This window comes from Hydra vulgaris, chromosome 04 (assembly GCF_038396675.1).
Source record: "Hydra vulgaris chromosome 04, alternate assembly HydraT2T_AEP".
Taxonomy (NCBI): Eukaryota; Metazoa; Cnidaria; class Hydrozoa; order Anthoathecata; family Hydridae; genus Hydra; species Hydra vulgaris.
In genome coordinates, this window is record NC_088923.1 from 45117780 (window position 1) to 45145000 (window position 27221).

Genomic DNA, 27221 nt, shown 5'->3' on the forward strand with positions numbered 1-27221 from the left:
TTAGGTGAATATGTCTTTTTGGTTGCCATCAATATGTCTTTTTGGTTGCCATCAATATGTCTTTTTGGTTGCCATCAATATGTCTTTTTGGTTGCCATCAATATGTCATTTAGCGACATGAAGATCCCACTACACAGTAATTTGTAATTTTTAGCAGGTTTTTTTGTTTTTGATTTTGTATTCAATGGCTGATGATTGCCATATAGGCATGAAACTTAAAGTACCATAGAAAAAGTTGTTTTTTCTTTGTTAATATATATATATATATATATATATATATATATATATATATATATATATATATATATATATATATATATATATATATATATATATATATGTATATATTAGGGTGGTCCTTAAAGAATCAGGTATACAGATTTTTTGATTTTTTAAGCAATCTCAATTATGGTTATATATTTTTGCTTTTATTTATTTATAGTCTGCAAGCTTCAAAAAAAGTGGAAAAAGATGAAGAAAATTATTGGAGGGCAACTTACCAAATAAAAGGTTGTTTTTTTTACATTTTTCTATTTTGGTCTGTACTACTTTATAGGAAATAAATATATTTTGCTATTTGTTTAACAGAAACAAAGTCTTCTAATGGAAATGTGAAATCTCTTGTTCCAAAATTTATAGAAGGAATTCAAAAACAGGTAAAAAAAATTATATAGTATTTAAAACATGTACACAATAGTTTACAATTATTTAAAATAATAATTATAATTATTATTGTTTTTATTTGGTTGTTTTTAACTTAAATGTACTATTTTATTAAACTTTTATGACAAAATATCCGAAGTCCACAGTTAAATAGCTAAAAAGCATACATTATTGCTTCATAATTTTAACAATTAATTACAATAATAGAAATTATTATGTATATCTGCTATTATTATTAATAATTTTATTATATATTACAAAGCAATATCAACCATTATCAACATAATTTAATGAAGTCAACTAATCTATTTTGTAGATTTTATATACTTAAAAACATTCAGGTTTTCTATGTACAAATATTTTATTTTATTTTTTTATTTTTAGATTTTAGTAACTGGAAAGTCGCTTGGATTGTTAGCTGAATTTGGAGATGTAAGTTTTTCATTTAATTATTTATTTTTTATTAGTTCATCTCCTTAAAGTTGCCATGTATTATTTTAAGCAAGAAATAAACCAAATTGATTTATTACAATCAATTCAAACCTACTAATTTACTACTAACATTTAGCAGTAGAAGATATCAATAACTTTATTCTTGATATTTTCTTATTATGCAACTTATTTTAACTTTTTGTTTCAACACTTGAATTACTGTGATTTTGAAGTTTTTTCAGCTAATGTAAGTTTGCATCTAATGCATTTTTAAAAAGGTTTTTTAAAAAGTTTACTAATTTTAATATTTTAGACTTTAAATTGAATGCAATAAAATTGATTTTTATTACTTCTGTATATATCTAGATTGTTCCTGAATATATTTAGATTGATTCTGTATATATTTAGATTGTTTCTGTATATATCTAAATTGCTATAGGAGATGCAATACTCTTTTTTTTTTGCTAAGAGTTTTTTTTTTTTTTTTTTCTGATTTTTTTTTGTTGTTTTTTTTAACTTGTTTTATGTTTTTTTAATTTAATGTTCTGATAGTGTGAGATGAGAAAATATATATTTAAAATTTGTTTACAGTATTTCTTACAAACCATCACAAAAAAATGTTAACCATAATTTAATTAAATAACGTAAATTTTAATTTGTTACAAAAATTTTTGTTCTATTTTTTAGTGGTTTTATGTAAATGTAATGCTAATAAGAAACAAATTAATATTCTAGCCTAATTGATTAACTAGCCTTAATTAATGAACTTGGTAGAATGTTTAATAGTTTGAAACAGAAATACATTTACAGTTTTTTATTTTTTTTATTGTCTCTATAGACTATTTAATTGGTTATTGCAACAAGCGCAATAACCAATTAAAACCTTTGAAAGATGGGGAAAAGATTTTCTATTTTGATTAAAAACTTTTCTATCAAGATAAAAAACCTCTTCTATCAATGTAGAAAAAAAGGGTTATATTGTATATGTTTTGTATAATGTCTATAATGCACTTAGATAACTTTTTCGAACTAATAAAAAATATATATTTGATTTGTATGTTAAGTTTTCATCATTGGTAGTGGAGACATCTTTGCATGAAGAATTTAGGATGAATCTTATAAAAGAATTGCAACAAGCCAATGATAGATTTTTAAAGGGTAACATTATTTTTATACATATTTATTTTAATTGCTTACAAGTACAAGGACACTAAATAATAAAATTCAAACAGAAAATATCAATGATATTAGTCAAACAGTAAGCTTCTGTAAGTATGATTGTAATTATATTAATTACTTATTTGAAAAAATCTGTGTGAAGTTGTAAAAGAATCAAATGTTTTGTTAAAAAAAAGTTCAGAAAACATTAATTGCAATTTTTCTAATCTAATTTGTTAAATAAGATTGGTATGGAAAAGATTTATTAAAGTAATAAAATGTTTGAGTTCAAGTACTTTGTTTAACAAAAAAAAAAATTTTAAACCTTTATAAAAAAACAAATTGAAGGTGTATTTTTGTTGAAAAGTTTTGCTTCAATTAAAGAGAAAATAAAACTTTTATTGAAATGACTTAAAGATATAATTATTTGAAAAGTTCATATTTATTTTTTTTTGTTGTTTTTTTTTTTTGACTTTTTTTTAATGTAATGCAGATGTTTTTGAAATCTTGTAATACTTCCAAGGTTTCTGGATATGAAGTAGAGTTTTATCCATTAAGGTTTGCTCAAGTATTGCGATTAAGAAAGAAATATTTAATAACTTTGATTACTTTCTCATATACACTATAGATGTGAGTTTCTGGTGAAGAACATCTTGCCAGATATCATGGAAACCTTTCAACATATAAGTCAAAAACAATTACTTTTGTGTTACTGAATTTATCAAATCTGTAATAGAATTTTACTGTTATCAAGGTTGACAAGTGGTAACAAATCAATAGAACATAAAAATTAAAATCTGTATAATTTAATTGAAATTTACTAGGCTCTTAAGTTTATTAATTTTTGTTGTTCCTATAATATAAAAATAAGTTTTTATAAAATAAGAACAACACTAATCTAAGTATTATAAGACAATAAAAAGTTTTTGTAATCTGTTGTTCTTATTTTATTGTTCCTATTACATAAACTCTACTTTTATTAAAAACAGATGCATTTTCTAGCATGCAAAAAACAGTTTTCAGTTAAACACTTGTTAAATAGTTTAAAAAGTTTTATATAAATAACAGTTTTATATATATAAAGAGTTTATATATACAACAGAGCAGTAATACATTAGTAAAAAAATACTGATTCAACTTTTTCTTCTAAAAGATAGCAATTTGTCATGGAAATCATCGAAGTTTCATAGAACTTCAACTAGTCATGGAAAAAGTCATGAAGTATTTTAAAATGATTTTTTTTTTACTAGTGATATTTTAAAGATTTTTGCAAACATGAGTTCTGGTCTAAAATCTTTTTAAAAAAGGTATTGCTGTGTAAGTTATGGATTATCATTTTATTGCAATCAGTCAGGTCAGGGTGACCTTTTTAAAAAGACAAGATTTCCTATACCTAAACTGATAAAAAATATTTTATTCCTTTACTGTTTTTATCTTTTTCTTTTCTTTTTTTCCAAATTTTCATTCCTTTTCTAAGCTAGGAGGAATGACCCTAAGGCAAATAGAAGGCAGGGAAAGGTCGAAATTGATGACTTTTTAAAAAGGCCCTTTTAATAGTATTATACATAATAAAGTATCAGTTAAATAGGTAATCAAAATACACTTAAATATTTTGTTTGAGTTTGTATCAATCAACTTATTTTTGTTGATTGATACAAACTCAATCAATGAACAATAATAACAACTCTGTTGTTATTATTGTTCGGTCATGCTACTGGTAATATTTAATCCAGAACAACCTGCTTCAGTTCTGATACAAACCCTCAATTGAATTCTGGGTAAAGAACTCATAAACTATGGATAATGATCTTTTTAGTAGTACCATCACAATAAAAATATCTGGGTATACTAACATGATCCAAGTTGATATCTGCCCAAACAGCTGTTTCTGCCATTGGTTTACAAAACTTAGACTTTTTAAAAGTCATGGAAATGTCAGATAATTTTGATGGATTTAGTAACAAAATATTTTATAGTTTCAAGTTAAATTTTTTACTTCATATTTTTTGTTTAAAAATGTTTGTAAATTTAAATTAAACAGTTTTCAAGAGAACTTTTATTATTTGGGTAAAGTTGTGGGTTTTATTTGTTTAATTGTGTATTATTACCCTAAATAAAGAAATTGAACATTTTAGCATTCAAGTAGAAAGAATTTAATTCCATGAATTTGTTGGCTATTAGGCAAAAAGTAAAAAAAAGCAAATTCTTATTGAACAGCTATAACGATAATGCTATTGTAAAATTAGATACAAATTTAAAACTCGTTCAAGTTAATTTAAGTTTTAACCATTTCATATTGTGAAAAAAAGTTTTTATTTTAATTACAATAAAGCATCACTTTAATTACAATAAAGTAGTTTTGCATCAACCATTAAAACAAAATTGATATCAATAGTTTTTGCACACAAAAAATATAGTTATTAGTTATTTGATGATTAGAAACCTGGAATGTTTAGAATAAAGTTTTGTTAATTATGATATATTATGTGCATATAGCTGTTATATATTTTTTCATAAATTGATCTTATAAAAAGATTATGTTTTTTATTTACTTTTATAAAGTTTTAAACATTTTTTTTGTAAAAAAAATTTTTTTCTTGCAAAATAATAAAATGGGTAATTTTTTTCTTAACCTGCACAATAGAATTTCTTATTTAGATATAAGGTAAAAAACTTATGCTTATGCTTATGCTTATGTGCACTTTTTGTCACTACTTCATTTCAAAAAAATATTGTTTAAATTCTATTTTTAAAAATATGATCTTTATATATTCATTTATATATTCATCAGTTATAATGCGCACATCTGAGTTTTTTCAGACATGATTTTAGAATTTCCTAGCATTTAGTTTTTGTTCTGCATGTTTCTTAATGACTGGCAATGAATGAAATGAATGGCTAAACACGTACAATGTATGTGTTTAGTCATTGCCAGTCATTAAGACATTAAAGCAATGGCTTGTTCTGCATGTTTCTTAATGAGGTGGCAATGGCTAAACACATGGCAAACATTAAATGTTAAAAGTAATAATAGATATAGTTATAAATATAGATAGATAGATAAAGTTCACATGATGTTTGATATCATAATTTTTTGTTTTGTATTAAGGTGAAAGCTTTTGAAATAAATTTTTCGTTTTGACTATATTAAAGAAGCTTAATTTTTACAGTTGATGACGGGCTGGTGACTGGTGACGTTACTGATGGTTCTTCAATAGGCTTTGAAGATCCTTTGGTTGATCATCTGGTACAACAAAACTTTAATCTTATGTTTGGACATGCAAAACAGAGATGTATCGCACAAAAATATATAAAAAATAATCAGAGGTTAAATTTGTTTCACATTTATTTAAAAAAAAATTAAATTCACTTTATAATCAAGATTTTTATTATAGTAATATTGATTATATAAGTATCACTAGTGATCACTATATAGATTCATAGTTAAATAATTTATAGTGTTTTATGAAGATGATTATCAAATTGTGTTTTATGAAGATAATCATCTAATTATGATAATTACTTTTTGATAATGATTGCTATAGGAATGAAGGAGAATCCTGGAGTGAGCTTTTGAGTATGTGTGACTTTTAATTGTTTCATGTTTTATTTTTTACTTTTTATAACTTCATATTTTATTTTGACTCTTTATTATTTTGTGCTTTATTTTTACTTTTTATTATTTTGTGTTTTATTTTAAGTTTTTATAATTTCATGTTTGATAAATACTTTTTATTATTTTGTGTTTTATTTTAAGTTTTTATTATTTCATGTTTGATAAATACTTTTTATTATTTTGTGTTTCATTTTTACTTTTTATTATTTTGTGTTTTATTAAAACTTTAACTATAATAATTGAATTAGAAATATTTAGAAAATGGCGCATGTCGTCCTCCAATAAAATTGCTTATTCAAAAAAGTCTGTTTCCGGGAATACTAAAACGATATGATAGGGTAATATTTTGTTCTAATATCTTTCAGCTTTCTTTTTTTCTCACTTTCAATCTTTTATTTTGTTTTTCTATTTTTCGTTACATTTCACATTTTGCATCATTTCAATTTGTGTGTGTAAATTTTAAATTTGTAACTAGTTTTGCTTTTTTTATATAGAGTATTTAAAATATTATAAAAATTTATGAAGTAGCAATGATATACCCTATTATCTGGGATATTTGACAATAATACATTCTTTCAGGTCTGTAAACTTTTATTGGATCTTTTTAAAGAAGAATTTAGTTTGCATCAACACTTTCAAGTTATGAAGGTTTGAGAGTTTTTGTTTTTTAAAAATTGATTCTTTTTCTGATGAAAACTTTTATTTATTTTAATGCTCTTTACTATCTTTTTAATATCCATAAAATTGCCTTTGTTATATCAAAAATATCTTTATTTTCAAAACATTAAATTATATAAAGATATTGGGATTATTTTTATATAATTCAATATTTTGTTAATAAAAAGACTGAAAAACAAATGTCATGTTTTATTGAAATCAGCTTGAAAATTTTCGTTAATGTGGTATCATTCATTCTCTTAGAACTTACCAAAGATTTATTCAACAGAACATTTTTATTATAGAATTTTTTTCTTATGGAAGATGGTGGTACAATGCATGAGTTTTGCATTGAGTTATTCCAGAAGGTAAGGAATAAAAATAAATTATTTGTTTTAGATTTATTTTTTCCATGTAAATACTGAAAGTTTTTTTTAATAAATACTTTTTTCAGGCAAAGGAGAAAACCCATTGGCAGGATAAGCCTTTTTTAAATATAGTGTTGCAAGATGCTCTTCAAAGAAGACATTTGCATCTCATAGGAAGGTTTGTAAAATAACATATATATCCGGTTGTTACAGAAACCACGTGCAGTCGCACAGTATGTTTGGTTACACACAAAATAATATTCGCACAGTATGTTTAGCCACACATAAAATAATATTTTTAGGCAACTTGACCTCAGCTATTTGCATGTTCTGATAATTTAAGTGTTTTATAAATGTGCTGAAAGAACTAAGCTGAGCTAAAGAGAAAATTAAAAAAAAATACATTGCTAAAAAATTTTAAGAAAAATGTTTTATCAAAAGAGAAATCAAAAATTAAAAAAATAAAACTTAACAATACTAAAAAAAAAAAAGAAAATCATTTAAAAGCTTTAAAAAAATCTTTAAAAAAGTTTCAAAGTTAGGCATCCTATACTTAATTATAAAGGTTTAATTACTTTTTTCTTTTTTTTACTACAAAGAAATGTATATTAAAAAGAGTAAACGTATCTTTATAACTTTTTTCTTTTTTTTACTACAAAGAAATGTATATTAAAAAGAGTAAACATATCTTTATAAAGCTTCATTTACTAAACAAAAAATAAAATGATTTTACAAAGTGATTTGAAAATACTATTTATTTAATAAGTATGTTATTATTTAACTAGCGTGTATTTTGTTGGAAAAAAGATATATTTACATAAATAAATAAATTTATATATAAATAAGTTATTATATATAATATTCTTTGATAATTTAAATAAACATATTGATAAATCAATAAACATTGATTAAAAGTAATTTGTGACTTTGCTTCAAAGAGTTTTGCCTAATATAAAATTGTTAGAAAAAATCAAAGTATTGAAATTATTTATTTTAAATGTAAACAATAAATACTTAAAATAAGTTCTTCTTAGACTTTGAGTTTTGTTTTAGTTAAGATTTATTTTTATGATTTTAGAATTTTTTGAAACACCTAATATTTCAAAACATGCAAAAAGCTGTGATCAAGTTGTTTTAAAAAAATATTTTTGTGTGGACAAGCGCAGTTTCGTTAACAGATATATATATATGTATGTATGTATATATATATATATATATATATATATATATATATATATATATATATATATATATATATATATATATATATATATATATATATATAAAATGTAGGAAAAACAACTCTGCCTGATGGCGATCATCAGCCGTAAAATACAAATTTAAAAAATAAACAATATTAGAAAATTACAAACTACGATGGAACGTAAGTCTTTAATAAAAGAAAATACATTAGAAAACTAATCACTGGTATCAAAGGATAAGATGAAGTTATTTTTATGTCTACATTTAGATATTATCTCACCTCTTTTGTTTATTACATTGACTCTTGTAAAATATTAATCATAATTTCTTATTTACAGGGTTTAAGAAAATGTGAAACATTTTTAAAGGAAACATAAAACAAATTTTAAAAAAATGCATGACAAATTTTAAGAAAATATAAAACAAATTTTAAGATAATATAAAACAATTTAAAAAAAAATATAAAACAAATATTATGAAAATGTAAAACAATAAATTAGTTTAATCATCTAATTACTTCATGAAGCTTTGTAATTTATGAAGATTATTTATTGCAAAGAGAACTATAAAAATAAAAGAAAGACAGCAAGAAATGTAGTCAAGTACACCTTTAAAGGATAAATTTTCAGCAGAGTCTAATATCATACATTTTATCATACTTTTAAGTTTGGAATCATACTTTGAAGTAGAGATGTAACAGAGTTGTATCGAATTTGGAATGTAGGTTAATTTACGCCGGAAGTTTCAATCCTAAGACTTTCAATTCACTTTTTATAAACAACTTTTAATAAACGTTTTAGTTTAAGTTTTTAATACCAAAACAACCAAAAGTCTTGAATCAAAAGTCTCAACCTTGATAGAATGTGCTGCGCTTTCCAATTTGATCTTTGTTATAAGTTATTAGGTAAATCATTCAAAACTAATTCAACTTATCAAAGCAGGAAGCAAAGCTCCGTGACATTTTTTTTATATACGCATTTTGATATATAATAGCTTGATTCTAATAAAGTAAATTTGAACCATTTGTTATACAAATGGTTCTTGAAATACAACTTTTAAGTTTGGATTCATACTTTTAAGTTTGGAATAGAAGTGTTATTTTTATAAAATATTTAGATATAAAACAGTTAATGATGTTTGTTGTAATTTTAAGTTTATATTAAATAAAATGAAAAATAGAAAAGTTACTATATCCATATTAAATAAATTTTTCTTTTTTATTCCAAGAAAACTTTTTTAAGGCATTACACATGCAGTCATACCTTACTATGCTTATAATTAAAATGTATTATTCAAGCTTTATTTTTGTTGTTTTAATCGGTAAATAGTGTTTCTAGGTCAAACAGGTTTTAACTTACATATTCTAAGCAATATGGCTATTCTATAAAGAATACAAAATGTTTTGTTACAGTGCCTGCAAATCATGGAAAGAATGTAAATTTAATGGCCTCTATAACTATTAATCGAATTCTAAGCTTTATGATGTGGAGGGTGCCTATAACGGCACTATCCTATAATCCCTCCACTATCTTAAAGCTTAGAATACCATTAACAATCTTTTTTGTGATTTTATAACCGACAGTTTAAGACTGTATTTTATAACGAATCCCCATTTTGTACTAGTAATGGATAATTGTGCTTTTCATCTTTGAAGAGATGTAATCAGTTTGCTTAGCCAATCTTGTTTTTCTGTTTGATTTTTGCCTCTTTATTCACCACAATTGAACCCAATGGAGGAATACTTTAATTGTCTTAAAGCTAATTATACTTCTAAACTAGTAATGAAGTTAAGGCTACCTTGAATTCACTTATACCAAAAATTAGTGTTGATTTTTGTGGTTGGTATTGTAATATAAGAAGTTGGGTTTTGAAAGGTATAGCAAGGCAAGACTTTTATCAAAGTGTATGGTTTTTTATTTAATATCTTTAAATATAATGAACTATAGTTAAAAAACATTTTATTCTTTAGAAGTTTATGAAAAACTTTATATATCATAAATGCACTTTTAAATCAACTAAAATATGTTATATTTTATTAAAAATTGTTTTATATTTTCTTAAAAAATGTTTTATTTTCATAAACCCTGTAAGCATAGATTACAAATTTTTGATGTGGGTTTTATGGCTTATGACATTTAATGTTCCGTTTTATTTAGTATAAAATCCTTGTTTTCAAAATTAAAATAGATTTAATTTTTAAGTATTGAAATAAATATTCTATGATACGAATTAAGTAGTTTTAATGCTAACTCAATAAACATCAACAACAATATATAAAACTTAATAAACATCAAAACTCAAAAAACTGGAGTGCTTGAACTACGGAATAAAATCTACCAATTATCCTTCACAAAGTAAAAAAATGGATAAATACAACCATAAAAAACCCTATCACTTCAGTTTATAAAAGAGCTGATTCAAAGCTGAAAGACCAAGCAATTAAAGAAAGTAAGCAAATATTGATTAAAAAGAATATTTTCAATGCAATCAAAATAAATAGAGCTTTTAACTGTGTTATAACTTTAAAAGATCACAAAGCCAACTTTCTAAGAAAATTTTATATTTTAACTTTTAAATCCTGCAAAAAATTGAAGTAGGCAAAATATATAAAATTTAATTTATTCAATATTTATTCCAAGTTAAGAAATAAGCTCTCTATAAACCAATGGCAAAATACTATGAATAATTTATTTTTGGTTCCTTAACATTGATAAACATTTAATAAGTTTTCAGCATTTTGTTTAAATGATTATCTGCCAATTGATGAAAGTTTATTTAAAAACACAATTACCTTTCCCAAACAACACATAATAATAATAGATGAGAATAAAGAATCTATTATATGCCATGCCATAAAGCCTTTTATTTTAATGAAGGAATTATTCTCAATTATAAAAGAAATAAACAGGATTGCTTGATGTCACCATGGAGTATGAAATATAATGTCGAGCTATTTTTATGACCAAAAAAGTTTCTTTGCAAATTTGATTTTAAATTTCAAAAAATGTAATCTCAATATCATTATTAACTGCAATATTAAAACTGTTTATTTTGTTTTTTTCCATTAACTGCAATATTAAAACTGTTTATCTTTATTTTTTCAATTAACTGCTATGTTAAAACTATTTATCTTGATTTTTTCTATTAACTGCAATTTTAAAACTGTTTATCTTGATTTTACTCTGAATCTTTTTTAAAATTTATTTATATCTTAAAAAAAACTTGTTAATAAACCAAGTTCTGTACGTGCTTATGGCAACTACCTAACTAACTTAATAAAGAAACATAGAGGTAAAATACTTCCTCGAAACATAGAGGTAAAATTATAGGTCATATCATCAATTAAACTTATTTTTATTGAATCTCATTTATTAAGTCCTACTTCAGGAAGATGCACCTAAGCTAACATATGAAAAAATAAAAGTAAGAACACCCATAAGCTAACATATGAACACCCAATAAACACATATGAAAAAATAAGAACACCCATAAGCTAACATATGAAAAAATAATAAAACCAGTTTTAATAACATACAAAAAAAAGATTAAAACCAAAAAATGATCAAAAATCAAATATAATCTGGAACAGTATTTATACGACAACAATATTTAACCCTAATTGTATTTTCTTAAAAACAAAAATCTAGATAAAGGATTCAACGTAAACACAATGGAGATAAGATACTCCTGTATGCCAAATATCAAATCTGTCATTTATTCGCACAAGAAAAATCTTTTTTTATCTTGTAAAAAGGCATCAGAAAAAACCTGCAATTTTATTAAAACATCCTTTTTTTCACTGAACAATCTTATCTTACTGCATTACATACCAAGCCATAATAAAATCAAAAAATCCTGAACACAAACATAAAATGTCAGTGTTTGCAAAAACCCTTCTAAATTAAGGTATACAAACTATTTACAATTGACACTAAAAACAAATAAAAGAAATCTGAACAAATAAAAGAAATAAAAGAAAGTAACTCAACATCTTCTTCTTCATCTTCTTTTTTGCCATAGAGTTTCAATTAAAATCTTGAAAAGCATTGGTAACACTTAATATTATTTCGAAAATACTTAATATTATGTAGATAACACTTAATATTATGTAGATAATACTTAATATTATGTAGATAATACTTAATATTATATAGATAATACCTAATATTATATAAAAAATACTTAATATTATGTAGATAATACTTAATATTATATAGAAAATACTTAATATTATATAGAAAATACTTAATATTATATAGTTAATACTTAATGTTGTATAGATAATACTTAATATTATATGATATATATATATATGATATATATAATAAATATTCATTAAGATAATTAGTTCAGAATTTTATTACTGATCAATATGTTGATACAAAAAGCATGTTGAAATAGAAACAAGTAACACATTTTTATTTGACCTAAGTATACAGCTAAGAAGAGAAAAGAGAATGGTAGAAGGGGTACATTTTTTAAAAATGGGGGCGGGGTTCAAACTTGAAATTATTTTAAAAACTTTCTTTATCACTTTTAATTGACAAAATCAAGCACTAAACTGCCTAAAGACAAACATTTTTTTCAGAGTTCACTCTAATTAATATGCACATATACAATGTGTATAAAAAATTTTTAATATTATTATAGTAATAGTTTTTATTTCTTATAATCAAAATTGATGTACTGTATATTTGTTATTTATTCAAAGTTTTATGTTAAATATTTATAGCCTATTATTTGTTTTAAAGTCTGTCTGTAGAGTTGCAACCTCATTTTATAGCAGCTTCAAATTCAGATATTTTTGATGGTATGTCTTTGCATTATAAGGTATTATATTTTGTAAAATATTTTAATTTACATATAATAAATATACGGGGTAATCTAATTTAAAAAAAAAAAATACATATATTTAAAGTTTAGTTAAATATACATAAGTTTAGTTATATATATTGAAGTTAAATCATGAGATACAAGTTTAAGATCCACATTTTTTTTTAAAAGATGTTGATTTAAAATTTGTCTGCTTTTTAGAAAATGATGAAGAATTAAAAAGACATAATATTTGTCTGAATCCAAACTTATAGTTAATATTTTTCAGGGGTGGCCAACAATTTTATAAATATAATTGCCTATTTTTATCAAAAATCTGTTAATCAAAATACTATCTTGACATGTAGAACATTTAAACATATTGGTGTACTAATAAGTGATAAGAGTGGGGAAGGAGGTGGTGAGATTAAACCAAGATGAAATTTTTTTAACAGTTTTATAAGTTAAAAAGTAATCACAATTAATGATGGTAGCACCACACAACTAATGTTGTAGTGCTCCCATCATCAGTTGGGAGCACCACACAACCATGTACTAAAGTCTTACAATTAATGAAAAATCTGCATCTGCATGTTTTCAGCTAAGTATTTATTCTTTAATATGTATTGTTATAAAGATAATGCCTATGTGTCTTTAATAAATTAATAATTATTGAAAAACAGTATTTAGTTATTTTCAGCCCTAAAGTTTGCGCATATTTTTTTATCTCCGTTAATAAATTTGTTGAATCCACTAATAAAGTTATCAAGTATGGTGTCACTTAGGGTTTTGTTCTCGGACTTTTACTTTTTTTTAAATATGTTAGCGAACTGTTTCACTCTATAAATAATTTATTTGTTTATTGTTTTGCTGACTACACTAATCTTCTATGCATTAATAAATCACTTGTGCAACTTTTTTAAGTTGCAAATGATTTATTAAAAAAGTTGAGTTATGTAAAAAAGTTAATTTGAATCTTCATCATTTGTGCCATTGATTAAATAGTAATCATATTTCTCTAAACAGCAACAAAACAGAATTTATTATTTTTCACTCTTGAAAAAAATAAAGTTTAATAATGATATTAAAAAAATTAGAATTAGACAACAGTAAGAGATTTTTCTAAATATATAAAATATCTCGGGGTATTTCTTGACAAAAACCTATTATGGTGCTATCAGCTAATTCAATTAAATAAAAAACTCTCACCAGCCAATAGTATGTTGTCGTTAATATCAACATTTGTTATCCATTTATTTCCCCAACATACTCTAATATCAATTTGTTATTCCTTGTTCTTCTCCCGTCTAAGCTATTGTTGCGCCGTTTAGAAAGGTAGTTTTCTAAAATTTCAAGATCTTGTAAAGTTTTATAACTGTCTTTTTGTGTTTGATTTTCTCCAAAACAATTTACATAATTCAATTATTAAATTTTTTTTTAAAACTACTTATACACTCAAAATACTCATAAATACTGAAAATGTTAATTTGCACCCTTCTTATTTCAACACTGTCAAATATGGCGAATTCTGCATAAAACATTAAAGCATTTCATTTAAAAAATTCTTATTAATTTTGATTATTGTTTCTATTATTAATATTATCATTATTTATTAGGGATTTATTTTTTTTTAGCTTTCTTTTTTCTCTTTTTTGTTTTTATGTTTTATTTATTTATTTACTTATTTTAAATTGTCTTTGTTCAGCAACAGATTCAGGAATTTTTTGTGGTGTGTGTGTATGTGTGTATTGGGAAGTTTGTTGAAATATTTTTGTAGTTTGTATCACATTTGCGTCTCCTAAAAAAAAAAAATCTTCTATTTCTAAGATATTTTTGGACTTTTAGATTCTGGTTAGGGGGATGTAGACCTTCATCTTGTCTCTGTTTTCTATAATATTTTGTTTTATTTTAGGTGTCACTCCAATGACTAGTTTTTATTAATAAGAGTGACACCTAATATTATTAATGTTTGTTTATATTTTATTTATTTACGTTAGTTTTATAATTTATATATCTCCATGTTTTATAGTGAAATAACAATTCAAATGACAAAATAATAAGACAAATCTATTTTTTTCTTTGTGGATGAAAGTCTATCTTGTTTAATTTATATAATCCGGACACTATATATATACTATATATATATTATACAGTATATATACTAATAATAAAAAAATTGGAAAAACTATTATGTAATATATTCTATAAGAAAAATATTTTTTGTGATTTAAATATGTAGTGATTGTATACTGTTTAATTGTCAGGTGTATTTATAATGTAAATTAAATATCAGGCACCTTGGCCAGTCACAATAATTTTAAATGCAGAGGCTGAGCAGAAGTACAACGAAATCTTTAGGTTTCTACTTAAAGTTAAAAGAACAATGTGGACTCTGGAACAGTTGAAGTTTCAAGGTGGTTTTTTTCATTTTTTTCATTTTTTTCATTTTTTTATAATGAATGTGTCAATTATAAGTGATTTCATAAATTACTTTTCAGTATTTTTCAAATCTTAAACTTTTATTGAACCTGTGTTGTATTTGTGGGAACAGCTGCTTAACAGTATATTTTTAAACTACAAACCAACAATTGTTAACCTAACTATATGCAAACCTGTTACGAAAACTTTTTTAAGCAGGGTGTTCAGTAAGTCCAAACTAGTGTCAATGTGCCAAAAAATTTTAAAAAACACATGTGTTAGTTTGAAATTATTGCATAAATTTCTTATAACATTGTAGTAACATTGTATTAAAAACACATGTTTTAGTATAAAATTTAAGTGCAAATTGGTAAAAATACTACAATGATTTTACAAGCGATGGTTCAAAAACCTGAAAACAAAGCTAGTATGTTATTTCTAAATTGGTAAGTATGGGATAAATTATTCATAACAGGTTTCAGGGGCTGAATGAGAATACTACACATAATAAGCATATAAATATGTTGCTAAATGTGCATGTTAATATATATATATATTTATTTTTTTCAACAAGTATGCACTTACACTTAAGTTTGTGAAATTACTAGTTCCAGCTTTTTTAGTTGTCTATATACTTTAATTTGATTTTTGAAAATATTATTAGAGCTTATAAATGAACCAAGTATGAGCCAATCACACCAAAGCATAGGTGATACTTTTGATATAGATGTAACATGTAAAATCAAGAAAGATGATTCTGTGCTTGAACCTATCAAACAAAAGTTAAAGGTTTTAGTTCTTTTTTTAATGGTTTTATGATATAGCATAATTTAATATCATTATATAAAAAAACTTTGTAGTTAAACTTTTTTTTTAATTAACAATCAATTGCTGTCTATGTTTCTTAATCAAAGTTATGAGGAGCACTTTTTAAAGATGTTGTAAATGGCTATATGTACTTCATATAAAAATTTATCTATAAATATAATTTCTGGTAAACTTTAAACTTATATTTACGTTATTTTAAGTTTAGATTCTTTTTATATTCTAAATCCTATGATTGCTTATAATAATCTTGTGATTTAAGGATATAAAAATTAAGAGATTTTGTGATTTCTGAATCCTGGCATCCCAGATCACAAATCTTACTTTAAACTAATTTGAATGTTTTTTCTTTTTTCTTTTTAGGTTTTTAATAGATTTTTTAATTAAACCCTCTCTTAATCTTTCAACTCAGAATCAAAAATTAAAAACTCTATCACTACTATATTAACATTGTTAACAAGAATCAGGTTGAGTGTAGTGGTAAAAAAAATTTTTTTAGTAGTTTTACCCTTTCCATCTTTTACTTAATTTACCTCCTTAAGGCTATAGTGGGCCAATCATTTTTTTTTCTTCCAAAACAATGCGGCTGCCTTGAGAAACAGGTTAAGCCTAGTACTTCCAAAGGCATAGATTGAATTTGAACCTCGAATGTTGTGTTAGTGCGCCAAGTATTCCACCATATACTAGCTTATTATGGGTACAAAATGGGTGAGACTTGAACATTTTTTTTTTTTTTTTGAATTAAGACTACCACTACCATTACAAAACTCTTTGTCAGTGAAGCAAAGATATTTTTGATCCTATTTTTTGATTAAGGAATAATTTATGATTTTCAAAAAAAGTTTCAAAGTATGGGAAAATGTCACTATGATAAAGTATAGATAGAGTATAAACATAAATTTTTATGTTTGTATGTGTGTGTTTTCATTTATGTGTAAACTTTATTCCTATATGAAGTTTTTAAGCATCTGTTTTGTACTTTAGTATTGTTGTTGCCATGTTCTTGAATACATATGTTATAAATTTACAAAATGTTTAAGTTGTGTATGCTTATCTTATCGCTTAATGTTTTAGTTGCGTATGCTTATCTTATCGCTTAATGTTTTAGTTGCGTATGCTTATCTTTCGAATGAAAATGATGCATGTTATTCGAAACTTTCATTTCTACTTGGTTTCAAGAGTAAGTTTTAATGTTAAAGTGTTATTTTTTTATTATTTTTATGAATTAGCTAATGAAATATTTTCTAATCAATCAGTAATCTTTTGAGTGGTTATTTCAAACAAAATATAATTAAGCTTTGAGCTTGAGAGGGGGACTCTAGTTGTTTTCATGTCTAAAATAAAAAATGAAGTTAAAAATATTACAAAATTATTTTTAAATAATCTTTATTTGTCTTGTAAAATGCAAAGTTACAAAATCTTTTTATCATGTTAGATGAGTATGTGTGAACATTCAAATTAAAAATAAATTTTTATTATCTATGAACTAAAGATAATCTTTGTTCTAATTGTAAAATAATAATAATTCACAATGAGGGTTAAATACAGATAATATATGCATGCATATTATATGGAAATATGTATCAATTATTCAAATTGTTAATTTTTTAGTCTTAAAATTCACTTGTTTTTGTTGAAAACTTAATTTACAACTAATGAATAAAGATTTGAATACAGAAAATGAAAAAAGATTTGTTGAAAAACTTTGGAAAATAAAGTTCAAAGTGAGAATCTGTGTTCTCACATCTGTGTTTGAAGTTCATAAATAAATTATAAGTTAGAGACTGAGTTTGAAGTTTAGAAATAAAAGTTTAAAACAGAGTTGTGAGCATCTAAGGGTCTGCGGGCTTGATATCTTAGGCTGAAACTAACCCTGGTATCTATGCCCATTAAGTAGGACTTACTTCTGGGCCTAGTGTTATTTGAAAGTTTATTATAGTTAATATCTCATTTACGCATTTTATATTAAATTATGTTGATGAATTTTCTTTTCAACTTTCCTTTCAAGATTCAGAGCATAGTTTTTTTTTTAAGATTCAGAATACAACTTGTGCCGAGTTCGATGCAAAGTTGAAAGAGGTATAAACTGTTTCAAAATTTTATTAAAGCTTTATTTATTTTTTAAAAATTGAAAAAAAAATTGTTTTAAAATTGTTATAGTTAATGTTTGTTACTTTTAATTTTATTTTTATTTTGGTTTAAGATTTTTTTTTTTTTTTATTTTTGTTAAGGCTAAAGATTTAGATAAGATATTGGAGCATCACGAAACATTCTTGCTAAATTTAAAACAGCGATGTCTTTTGCGAGAAAAGGTTTGTAAAGTATACATAAAAGAGACATTTTTTTCCTTTTAAAAATTCGACTTAGTCAAGTAGGTTTTATGAACTAGAAAGACTGAGTTTATTAGACAAACTTTTCTTTTAAATTTGAAAATTTTTTACTTGGGAAAAGAATTCGCCAGGTTTTTAAATATGTTTAAACTTTATGAAATATAAAAGCCTTAATTTTTGCAGTTATTCCACTACTATGTTTGATCTCCTATGTTCCGATTGTGTATACTTATTTGCGATAAATTCATGAATAACATGGTTCATGGTTATTACGGCTATTATATCATGTTCATTTATACATTATTAAACATTCTTGCTACCGCTACTAAACCGGGTCTTTGTTGTCCTGTTCGTAAATTTAAGGGTTTTGTGTTCAACGTATCGACAAAATCTGAACTTTATAACTTTCAAGTTCACAAAACCTGAATATTTTAGCTTGTTAGTATAGTAAATTAACAAATTATTTAATGTTAAACTAAGAAAACAAAAGCAAGAACCTCTTTTTCTTAAAGTTTATAATTATAACATCATTCCAACTATTGTATTTTCACCGATTTTGAATCAAATAACATTAAATTGAAATAAATTAGTAAACTAACAATCATTTTTTAGTCATTTTTGAATAAAAATATTAAATAAGTCAACTTCATTTAAAACTTTATACTCCACCGCATGAAAGTTTATGAAATAACCAAATATGTTTCATAAAGTTGTTGTTTCTAATTAAAAATTATGTGTTTTTAATATAGTTTTTTAAATTTCTTAGTTTTCCTAATTATTTTGATTTTGCAGATTGGTCGTTCGCGTGATGCAATATTCAGAATTTTATCTCTTGTTTTTGATTTTGAAAGTTTGTGGATGAGAGGATTGGTTCATTTAGAGTAATTTGTTTTATTGTTTTGAAGTTTAGAAATAATTTTTTAAATAATGTTTGCTTTATATTTAATCATAAATTTTTTCATAGATCTTTTTACCTTCTTGGGTTCGTTTCTGCTCTTTAAAATAGATAACATTAGGAAATGGTAGAAAATCTTCATAAATAAATTTAAAAAATTCTAAAATTATTTAGGGAAAAAATTTCCCCGATTAATTTGGAGAAAAAATTTCATTTTATATTTTTTAAGAAAAAAATTTATTTGAAATAAAGATGAAAGTTTTTTTTAAAATATTTTGTTATTTTTTAAAATATAGTTTAACATGATTGTATGACATGCCTTTGGAAGTTATGGCTCCCGACTTATCTCGACCTTTGTTATGAATTCCAAACTAATTTATGATATTTTAAAAAAAAATAGTTTTTGGATAAATTTTCATTTGGAAAAGCTAATATATAAATGATAATAACTTTCTTTATATATTTCAAAGACATGTCAACACACAAAAATTTAGCGTTCCCTTCATGTCTGATAGTAATTTCAAACATTAAAAAATTCTAGTCCACAGTTCTGATAGTAATTTCTAATACCAAAAAATTCATAGTCCATACCAAATTCGTAGTTAAATTATAATTCATATATATTTTTAAAAAATTTTATTAAATAAAAATAACATTTGAATTGTAGTGAAAATAAATTGAATTCGTTGGAGATTGATTTCAACCGATGCGCAGCATTTTTGCATTCTTTTTTCAATAGTCTTGCTAAACGAGGATCTTATCCACATTGTGAGTTAACATTTTTTTCTTTATATATGTGTGTTTGTGTATCGGTGTGTATGTTATTATTATTTATTTTTTATGTTTTCAGTTGAATTTCTTGCAAATGCTTTGAAAATCGAAGCTCATGGCCATCAATACGTATTCCGAAGATAGATTTGTTTTGGTGGCAGTTTTAAAAGAAATTGTGTTATTTATTTATATTTGCGTTTTTAATAAATTTGGTCCTTCTAATGATGCTTTTTCTTTTCTAAACAAGGTCCAAAAGCGCATTATAAACGTAATTGGATCCGCTTTACCTGCTAAGTTTGAGCCTCATTTCCATCGTCGAGAAGTTGCATCTCTTTCTCTTTTCTACAAATACCATCATGATCGCTGCTCAAAGATCTGTCATCTCTAGTTCCATCAACTAAAACTCAATCTTGCTTGACTCGTCATACAGCAAAGTCTCATTCTTTTACTGTATCTGTTTCTGCATTAGGGTGGAGTGAATTTTAGTTTTTTTTACAATTCGTTTAGCCTGGGTGTGCAAAAGTTGTCTATTTATTTCAGAAATACTCTGGAAAAATATCAATGCTCTAGGAAATTATCTTAAGGTGCCTCAAGACCTTTAAAATTTTAATGGGTCCCTAATATTATGTAAAAAAAAAATTTTTTAAAGGTATGTCATGTTGGGTCTCAAAAGAAGCAAAATTTTATAAAAATTTCAAAAATAACAATTATTTTATAAAAAAATTATTATTTAAGATTTTTTTGAAATTATAATTAAAAAAAATAAACTTTTTTCATTTTTAGTTTAAAAGGTCATTTTTTCTGCAATAAACTATAAAATAATTTTTTTTTTTAAATAATTGTTATGTTTGAAATTTTTATAAAATTTTGCTTCTTTTGAGACCCAACATGACTTTTGAAAAACTTTATTTTACATAATATTAGGGACCCATTAAAATTTTAAAGGTCTTGAGGCGCCTCAAGATAATTTCTTAAAGCATTGATATTTTTCCAGAGTATTTCTGAAATAAATAGACAACTTTTGCACACCCAGGCTAAACGAATTGTAAAAAAAACTAAAATTCACTCCACCCTATTCTGCATGCTCTAAAAACTTTTATTAGTCTAGTTTTTTTCGCCGCTCTTCAACGCTTTGGAACTTTCATCCATCTTCATGTTTTCCTGACTCATACAACCTTGAACTTTTCAAGTCTTTTTGTCAAACATGTCCTTGCTCTATAACTTTATTATTTTTTCTCGTAACTCCCAACTTAATAGTGGTTGCTTGCAGCCTTGTTGGGAGTGAATCAGAATTAAAAAAAAAAACCTGTTTACGGTATATGCCTAATAATAAATAAGATTAAAAAATTTGCTTTAAACTTAAAAATTTTATCCCCCATACACGATCCATTTGGTTAATACATGTGAGTTTTACAGATTTTGGGTCCACAAAAACAAAACTCAGACCTGGTTCAAACAAATTGGGTCTGGGTCAACACCCAATTTTATACTAGCCCTACATACCACCGTGATAACAGTATTTATATATTTTTTTCAACAAAATTTCTCTTTTAAAGTCAAATTTGACTTGATTATCCTTTCACTGTTAAACAGCGCAACTTGGTCGCAGTTGGGACTTAACTGGGGAAAATGTTCGTGCCTATTTGGGATACTCATATGGGCCCCATTGTAACTTTTTCAATGGAATCCAATTGGGATTAGTCTGGTTTTTTATCGGGAAATCCCATATTGAACCCAGATATTTTTACCGTATAGCGCGCGTTTTCCTTATTATTTAAAGTTTGTTTTTCGTAGATTCGAGAGTTGTTTTTTTGTTTAAAACAAAGAGTTAATTAACTATTTATATTAAGTTCTTGCTTTAAAGGCAATAAGTTGTATTAGGCGCATGAATATTTGGTCTGATAGATAATTTATATGAAACAGTTATAAAAAACGATTTAAGTTTCATAAATTTTATTCAAAACTGTATGACATTAGTTCAATTCTTCGTTAGTAGTTCTCTCATTACGCCACAATGATCGAATGACAAAATTTTGCTTTAATTCGTATCGATTTCTTTCATTTGTGTATCGTATCGTATGTATTCATTGTGTCGTATCGATTTCTTTCATTTGTGCTTTCATCCATTTTTACTTCAATTTTTTAAAGTGAAAATAAAGATTTGAATAATACAATGAGAGTTACCTCAAAGCAATTTTAAAAACAAAACACTAATACTATTTAATCTCTTAAATAAGTAATTTATTATAATAGTTAAAAAATAACTAAACAAATAAATTCAAAAATAAATATTGGAGAACTGAAGCCTCAATATGACACAGATTATAATGCTGTTTAAACTTCTTTAGTTACCATCTTCAGTTGTAATCGCAAGTGCTGATAGGGAGTTTGTGGGGAATCTAAAACAGTGTTATTTAATGGCTGATGTTTAATTTTGCAAGACTTGACATGAATAGACATGTAAACAATGATAATATAGCAAGACTACTATGTTGTTATTTAAACTTTTAAGTCTTGACTCAAATTAACATGACATTAAGTCTTTATTCATCTTGGCTTGATATCTTTTATTTACATCTTTGAGGTACATTTCATGGTTGTATTTTAATTTTATTTTATAACAAAATCTTAAAAAATATAGCGCCCTGTGATAAATTGATTGAAAAACACATTAAAGATGACTTTTAAAATTTACTTCAGTGTGATTGATAGTTTTACATGAAAATACATGCTACCATAGAATATTTAATAAATTCTTTACTGAAATGATATTGCATAAACAACATACATGCTTTACCATATATGATAAAGCGTTATGTAATATATTAGTAATAAATAAAGTATATGTAAATAATATTGCATTAATCAACTTATAAATGAACATGTGAGTAAAAGTTATTAAAAAATACGATGGAGATACCAAATGAAGTTTATGTAAAAACCTCTGCAAGTGAACCCTTTATTGGGAGATTTACCATAAATTCTGCGTCGAAATACATAATGCCATTCCTTTTAAGTAACATTTGTTAAAGTAATGTATTTTCTGTTAGCAATCATTAATCAACACAAACCAACTTTAAAAACAATACATAGACACTATTAAGTCTCTTAAATAAAAGTTTCTAAAAGTCGTAGACATAATAATATAAATAAATACAACATAAATAAAAAACTTATTACCAAAAAAATCTTTGTTAAAGGTAATTTTTTAAGTAACACACATACAATAAAAAAATTATATTGTTATGAATACAATATTACAATACAATAACAAAGGCACAATTATTTATGTAATAAACAAGCTTGAAACCTAGTTCAAACATCTGTAACAAGTAAAACGTTATTCTTAGTGGTTGAAAAACTAAGAAAGAAAGAAATGTAATTGTATTTGGAATTCAAGAACCAAAACAATGAAAATAGACCAAAAAAATGATGACGAAAAAGAAATAAAAAAAGTGTTTGACTGTTTGAACCTTAGCAAGATCACAAAAATTCACAGGTTAAAATCAGTGAATAAACGAAGTTCATAGATTATTGAATTAGAGAGCACAGTACACTAGGCAATGGTGTTAAAAGCTACAAAAAAACTGAAAGACAGCGTTCGTTACCAACGTACAATATACATTAATCCTGATTTAACACACGCTCAATGAAATGTACGAAAGCAAGTTGTGGATGAGAAAAACCGCCTAAATGCTGCACGAATCGAAATGTCAACTCTATACATCATCCAAAATGGAGCAGTAGCTATGATTAAATTATCAGCTGTAGGTACGGCAGTGAAAACGACTTTAACAAAAAGCCAATCAACATTAGCAACTCCAACAAATGCAAACACTCCATCTGCGACAGCTAAAGCAACTCAAGAAATCATAAATGCATAACATCCACAGCATATTCCATTCACCGACATCATGCTTAAAATTCTGGTATACCAACGCCACTTTCCTAAACAACTAAAGACACCAATTTGAAGCTAGATTACAGGTGGATAATCCGAACATAATTATGATAACCAAGGCACGGTTTAATGAGTCATGAATATTAAATTTAGACGGTTATATATGCTACAAAAAAATACATCAATAGGTATTGGTGGAGGACTGCAATCTATGTAAAAGAATCTATTATAACCACAATTGACTGTTACATGAATGCATGCAAAAAAACTATTGAACAAGTGTGGTGTAGTAACAAGGTATCAACTGAGGACCACATACTGCTAGGGTGTTTTTACAGGCCACCAAACAGCACACTTGAGTTAAATGCAGAATGGTATCATCGAAAAAGCCTAAAATTTAGTGGATAACAAAAAGTTCACTGGTATGCTTATGGTTGGAGATTTCAACTACCCTTACATTGAATGGTCTGACAATCTGTGCATTAGTGTGAAAGGTAACTGTCATCAGAGCTTAAAGTTCGTCGACAATTTAAACGAAAATTATCCTCCACCGGTGCGTGTTCGAACCGACGTTTCATATAGATGATGGATAACAAGATCTTGTAACAAGAGACGGTGGTAAAAGAGTGATAGACATGGAAATAGGACCATTACTAGGATCAACCAATAAGGTACACATTGTCATTCAATGGAGTGTCGTAACAAAGATCACCATTCTAGGAGACATCTGTCACACGGCTTCAAGAAAGGTGATTATACAAGAATGAATGCAGCACTAGAGGCTATTGACTGGGATAAGGAGTTTTCATGAAAATCAGCAAATGAGTGTTATGAAATCTTCTAAGAAGGTTATAACAGCTTGTGTCAGCAATTTATTTTGCCCAAATAAAACCAAATAAAAAGTACCATAAAGGATCCACGTATATCGGCTGAAGTTAGGCGACAAATACGTCTTAAAAAAACAATAGAGTTGTCTAAGAGCATCAAATCATAAAAATATTGAATTAGGGGAGAGTGTATGAAAAAACCAGTTTTAAAATGGCGTGAAAAAAACCCAATTGTAATAACTTTTTTTTTTTTTTTTTTAGTTTAATAATTACATTATTGGGTAATATTTTAAAACTAAAATAAATCGGATAACAATGCTAATAATCTATTATTCACCTGTTTTAAAAAAAGAAAGAAAACAGCTCTTTCATAACATTGTGTCAAAGAAAGAACCACCTCTGTGCCATGAATAAGCCGTAACTTTTTTCGAACGACAATCAGCTGTAACTTTTTTTTGAACACTATCAAATCTTTTAAAAATATTAAACTGTTAAATAGACTTCTAAAAATCAGATTGTGCTTAAAGGTTTATAATTCTTTGATAATCAATAATAAAACAAATGATAAAACAGCTTTAATAATAGTTTTACAAATTATTGAAAATCAAAGAATTAAATGAGAATGAGAATAATGAATAATATAATAATAAAAATACATAATAATATAATAAATACATAATAGGATATAATAAAATGAATCAAACAATACAAAAAAAGTTTTAAAAAATTATTTAAGCTTTAAAAAAAAAAATGACTTTTTCAGAACTTTGACTTTTAAAAATTTTATTAAATATTATTTTAAATTCAAACGGAGCTATGTTTTACAACTTAAGGAAAAGTCACTAAAACAACTAATTTCGATAGAATAAGCTCTATGAAGCATTACGAAAAATATATGAAGTCGTTAAAGCGCAAAACGATTACTTAGTATAAAAAAAGGTAAATAAAAAAGTCGGCTTATTTATAGCATAAACAGTCGGCTCTTTCAAAAAATTGTTTGGTTAAATACATAACCTTGAATTAAACAATTTTGACAATAGTTTTAATCTAATATTTTTTGTGTAAATGAAGAACAAATATATATTTAAGAATGCAGCATGTTTCTTTTATCAAATAAAACATTACACTTAATCTTAAAAATAAATAAGTAAACCACCAAAAAATTACTTTTCATTTTCAAAATCTTTAGTGCTCTTACGAGGCTATTTATTTTAGCAGAACTGTACATTTTTTGTAGGTTACAGGTATCCAGTGTTGCCACACAAAGAGTTAAATACAATAAGGATCAGATGCCAGTAAGTTAGAAATAATGGTATTGGCTCCTTCAAAACCTGGCTCTTTCATACAAACTCTCCCCTATTAAATGAATAAAAAGTGACCAAAAAGAATGTGAAAAAGCTGTAAAGAAATCAGTGAGCGAGTACAAAAAAATTAATATTGACAAGATAAATCCAGATCCTCGGATATTCTATTCATATGCGAAAAGCCAGACAGTATAAACATCAATTGCAAATGTTGAGAGACAATACAGGTGCAATATTTTCAATACAGGTGCAATATTTACAACAATACAGAATACAGGTGCAATATTTTCAACAAGGAAACAATCGTTAACTGTCTAAATGAAAGTTTGTAATCTATTTTTGTTTCTCAGGAAGATACAGCGCTTCCAAAATTCAATAAAGTAATAAATAAAGACATTGACTGAAGCTGGAGGAGTGCGTTAAATTTGGAGAACATAAAAAATAAACTAGAATAATTGGACAAAATCAAAGCGATGGGCAGCGATATGGTAAGTCCGTATGTAGTTAAGTAATGTGCGTCAACACACTTGAAACCTCTAGCAATCATATATAGCCTTACAATTGAATCGGGCACAATACAAAATAGTTGGTGAAAAACATACATAAGCCTTTTGTTTAAGAAGAGCAACCTACATGTAGCGTTAAACTACAGACCAGTGTCTTTAACGTCAGTTCCATGCAATGTTTTGGAAGGATTTATTCGTGTAGCAGTCACTGACCATTTGCAACTACATGATGCTCTATCGCAACACCAGTATGATTTTGTGAAGAAAAAGGCTTGTGTAACCAATAAATATTTTGACAACATACATGGAATGCAAGTGTCCAATCGACATGATATACCTCATTTCAGCACAGCCGTTGACAAGGTACCACACAAAACGCTATTACTCAAGTGTGAAGCATATGGAATATCCGGTGTTTTGTTGAGATAGATTAAGGTTTTTTTAACCAATCGTAGGCAACGCGTTGTAATGGGAAAAGATTCCTTGTCACTGTTGAATATACTCATTGGTGTTCTTGAGGGATCTGTTCTTGGAC

At 25.4% G+C, this 27221-nt stretch overlaps 2 protein-coding genes across 2 annotated transcripts in view; both read left to right on the forward strand.

Moving 5' to 3' along the window:
- LOC101236816 (gamma-tubulin complex component 5) overlaps nucleotides 1–20370 on the forward strand; it is a 105227-nt gene extending 84857 nt beyond the window's left edge. Inside the window, exons 18-36 of the mRNA XM_065796432.1 lie at nucleotides 443–510; nucleotides 589–656; nucleotides 1048–1095; nucleotides 2160–2253; nucleotides 5424–5580; nucleotides 5799–5830; nucleotides 6128–6207; nucleotides 6449–6517; nucleotides 6832–6894; nucleotides 6981–7072; nucleotides 12849–12927; nucleotides 15203–15323; nucleotides 15992–16116; nucleotides 17261–17332; nucleotides 18187–18231; nucleotides 18384–18464; nucleotides 19275–19363; nucleotides 20045–20145; nucleotides 20228–20370. Coding sequence (XP_065652504.1) covers nucleotides 443–510; nucleotides 589–656; nucleotides 1048–1095; nucleotides 2160–2253; nucleotides 5424–5580; nucleotides 5799–5830; nucleotides 6128–6207; nucleotides 6449–6517; nucleotides 6832–6894; nucleotides 6981–7072; nucleotides 12849–12927; nucleotides 15203–15323; nucleotides 15992–16116; nucleotides 17261–17332; nucleotides 18187–18231; nucleotides 18384–18464; nucleotides 19275–19363; nucleotides 20045–20145; nucleotides 20228–20292 — 1549 coding nt within the window. The 3' untranslated portion in view covers nucleotides 20293–20370. The remainder of the gene's footprint in view (nucleotides 1–442; nucleotides 511–588; nucleotides 657–1047; nucleotides 1096–2159; nucleotides 2254–5423; nucleotides 5581–5798; nucleotides 5831–6127; nucleotides 6208–6448; nucleotides 6518–6831; nucleotides 6895–6980; nucleotides 7073–12848; nucleotides 12928–15202; nucleotides 15324–15991; nucleotides 16117–17260; nucleotides 17333–18186; nucleotides 18232–18383; nucleotides 18465–19274; nucleotides 19364–20044; nucleotides 20146–20227) is intronic.
- A 6283-nt stretch (nucleotides 20371–26653) lies between these two features.
- Nucleotides 26654–27115, forward strand: LOC136079440 (uncharacterized). The gene is made up of 2 exons (XM_065795178.1): nucleotides 26654–26668; nucleotides 26801–27115. Exons 1-2 carry the CDS (start codon nucleotides 26654–26656, stop codon nucleotides 27113–27115), a joined length of 330 nt encoding a protein of 109 aa, XP_065651250.1.
- Nucleotides 27116–27221: the final 106 nt, after the last annotated feature.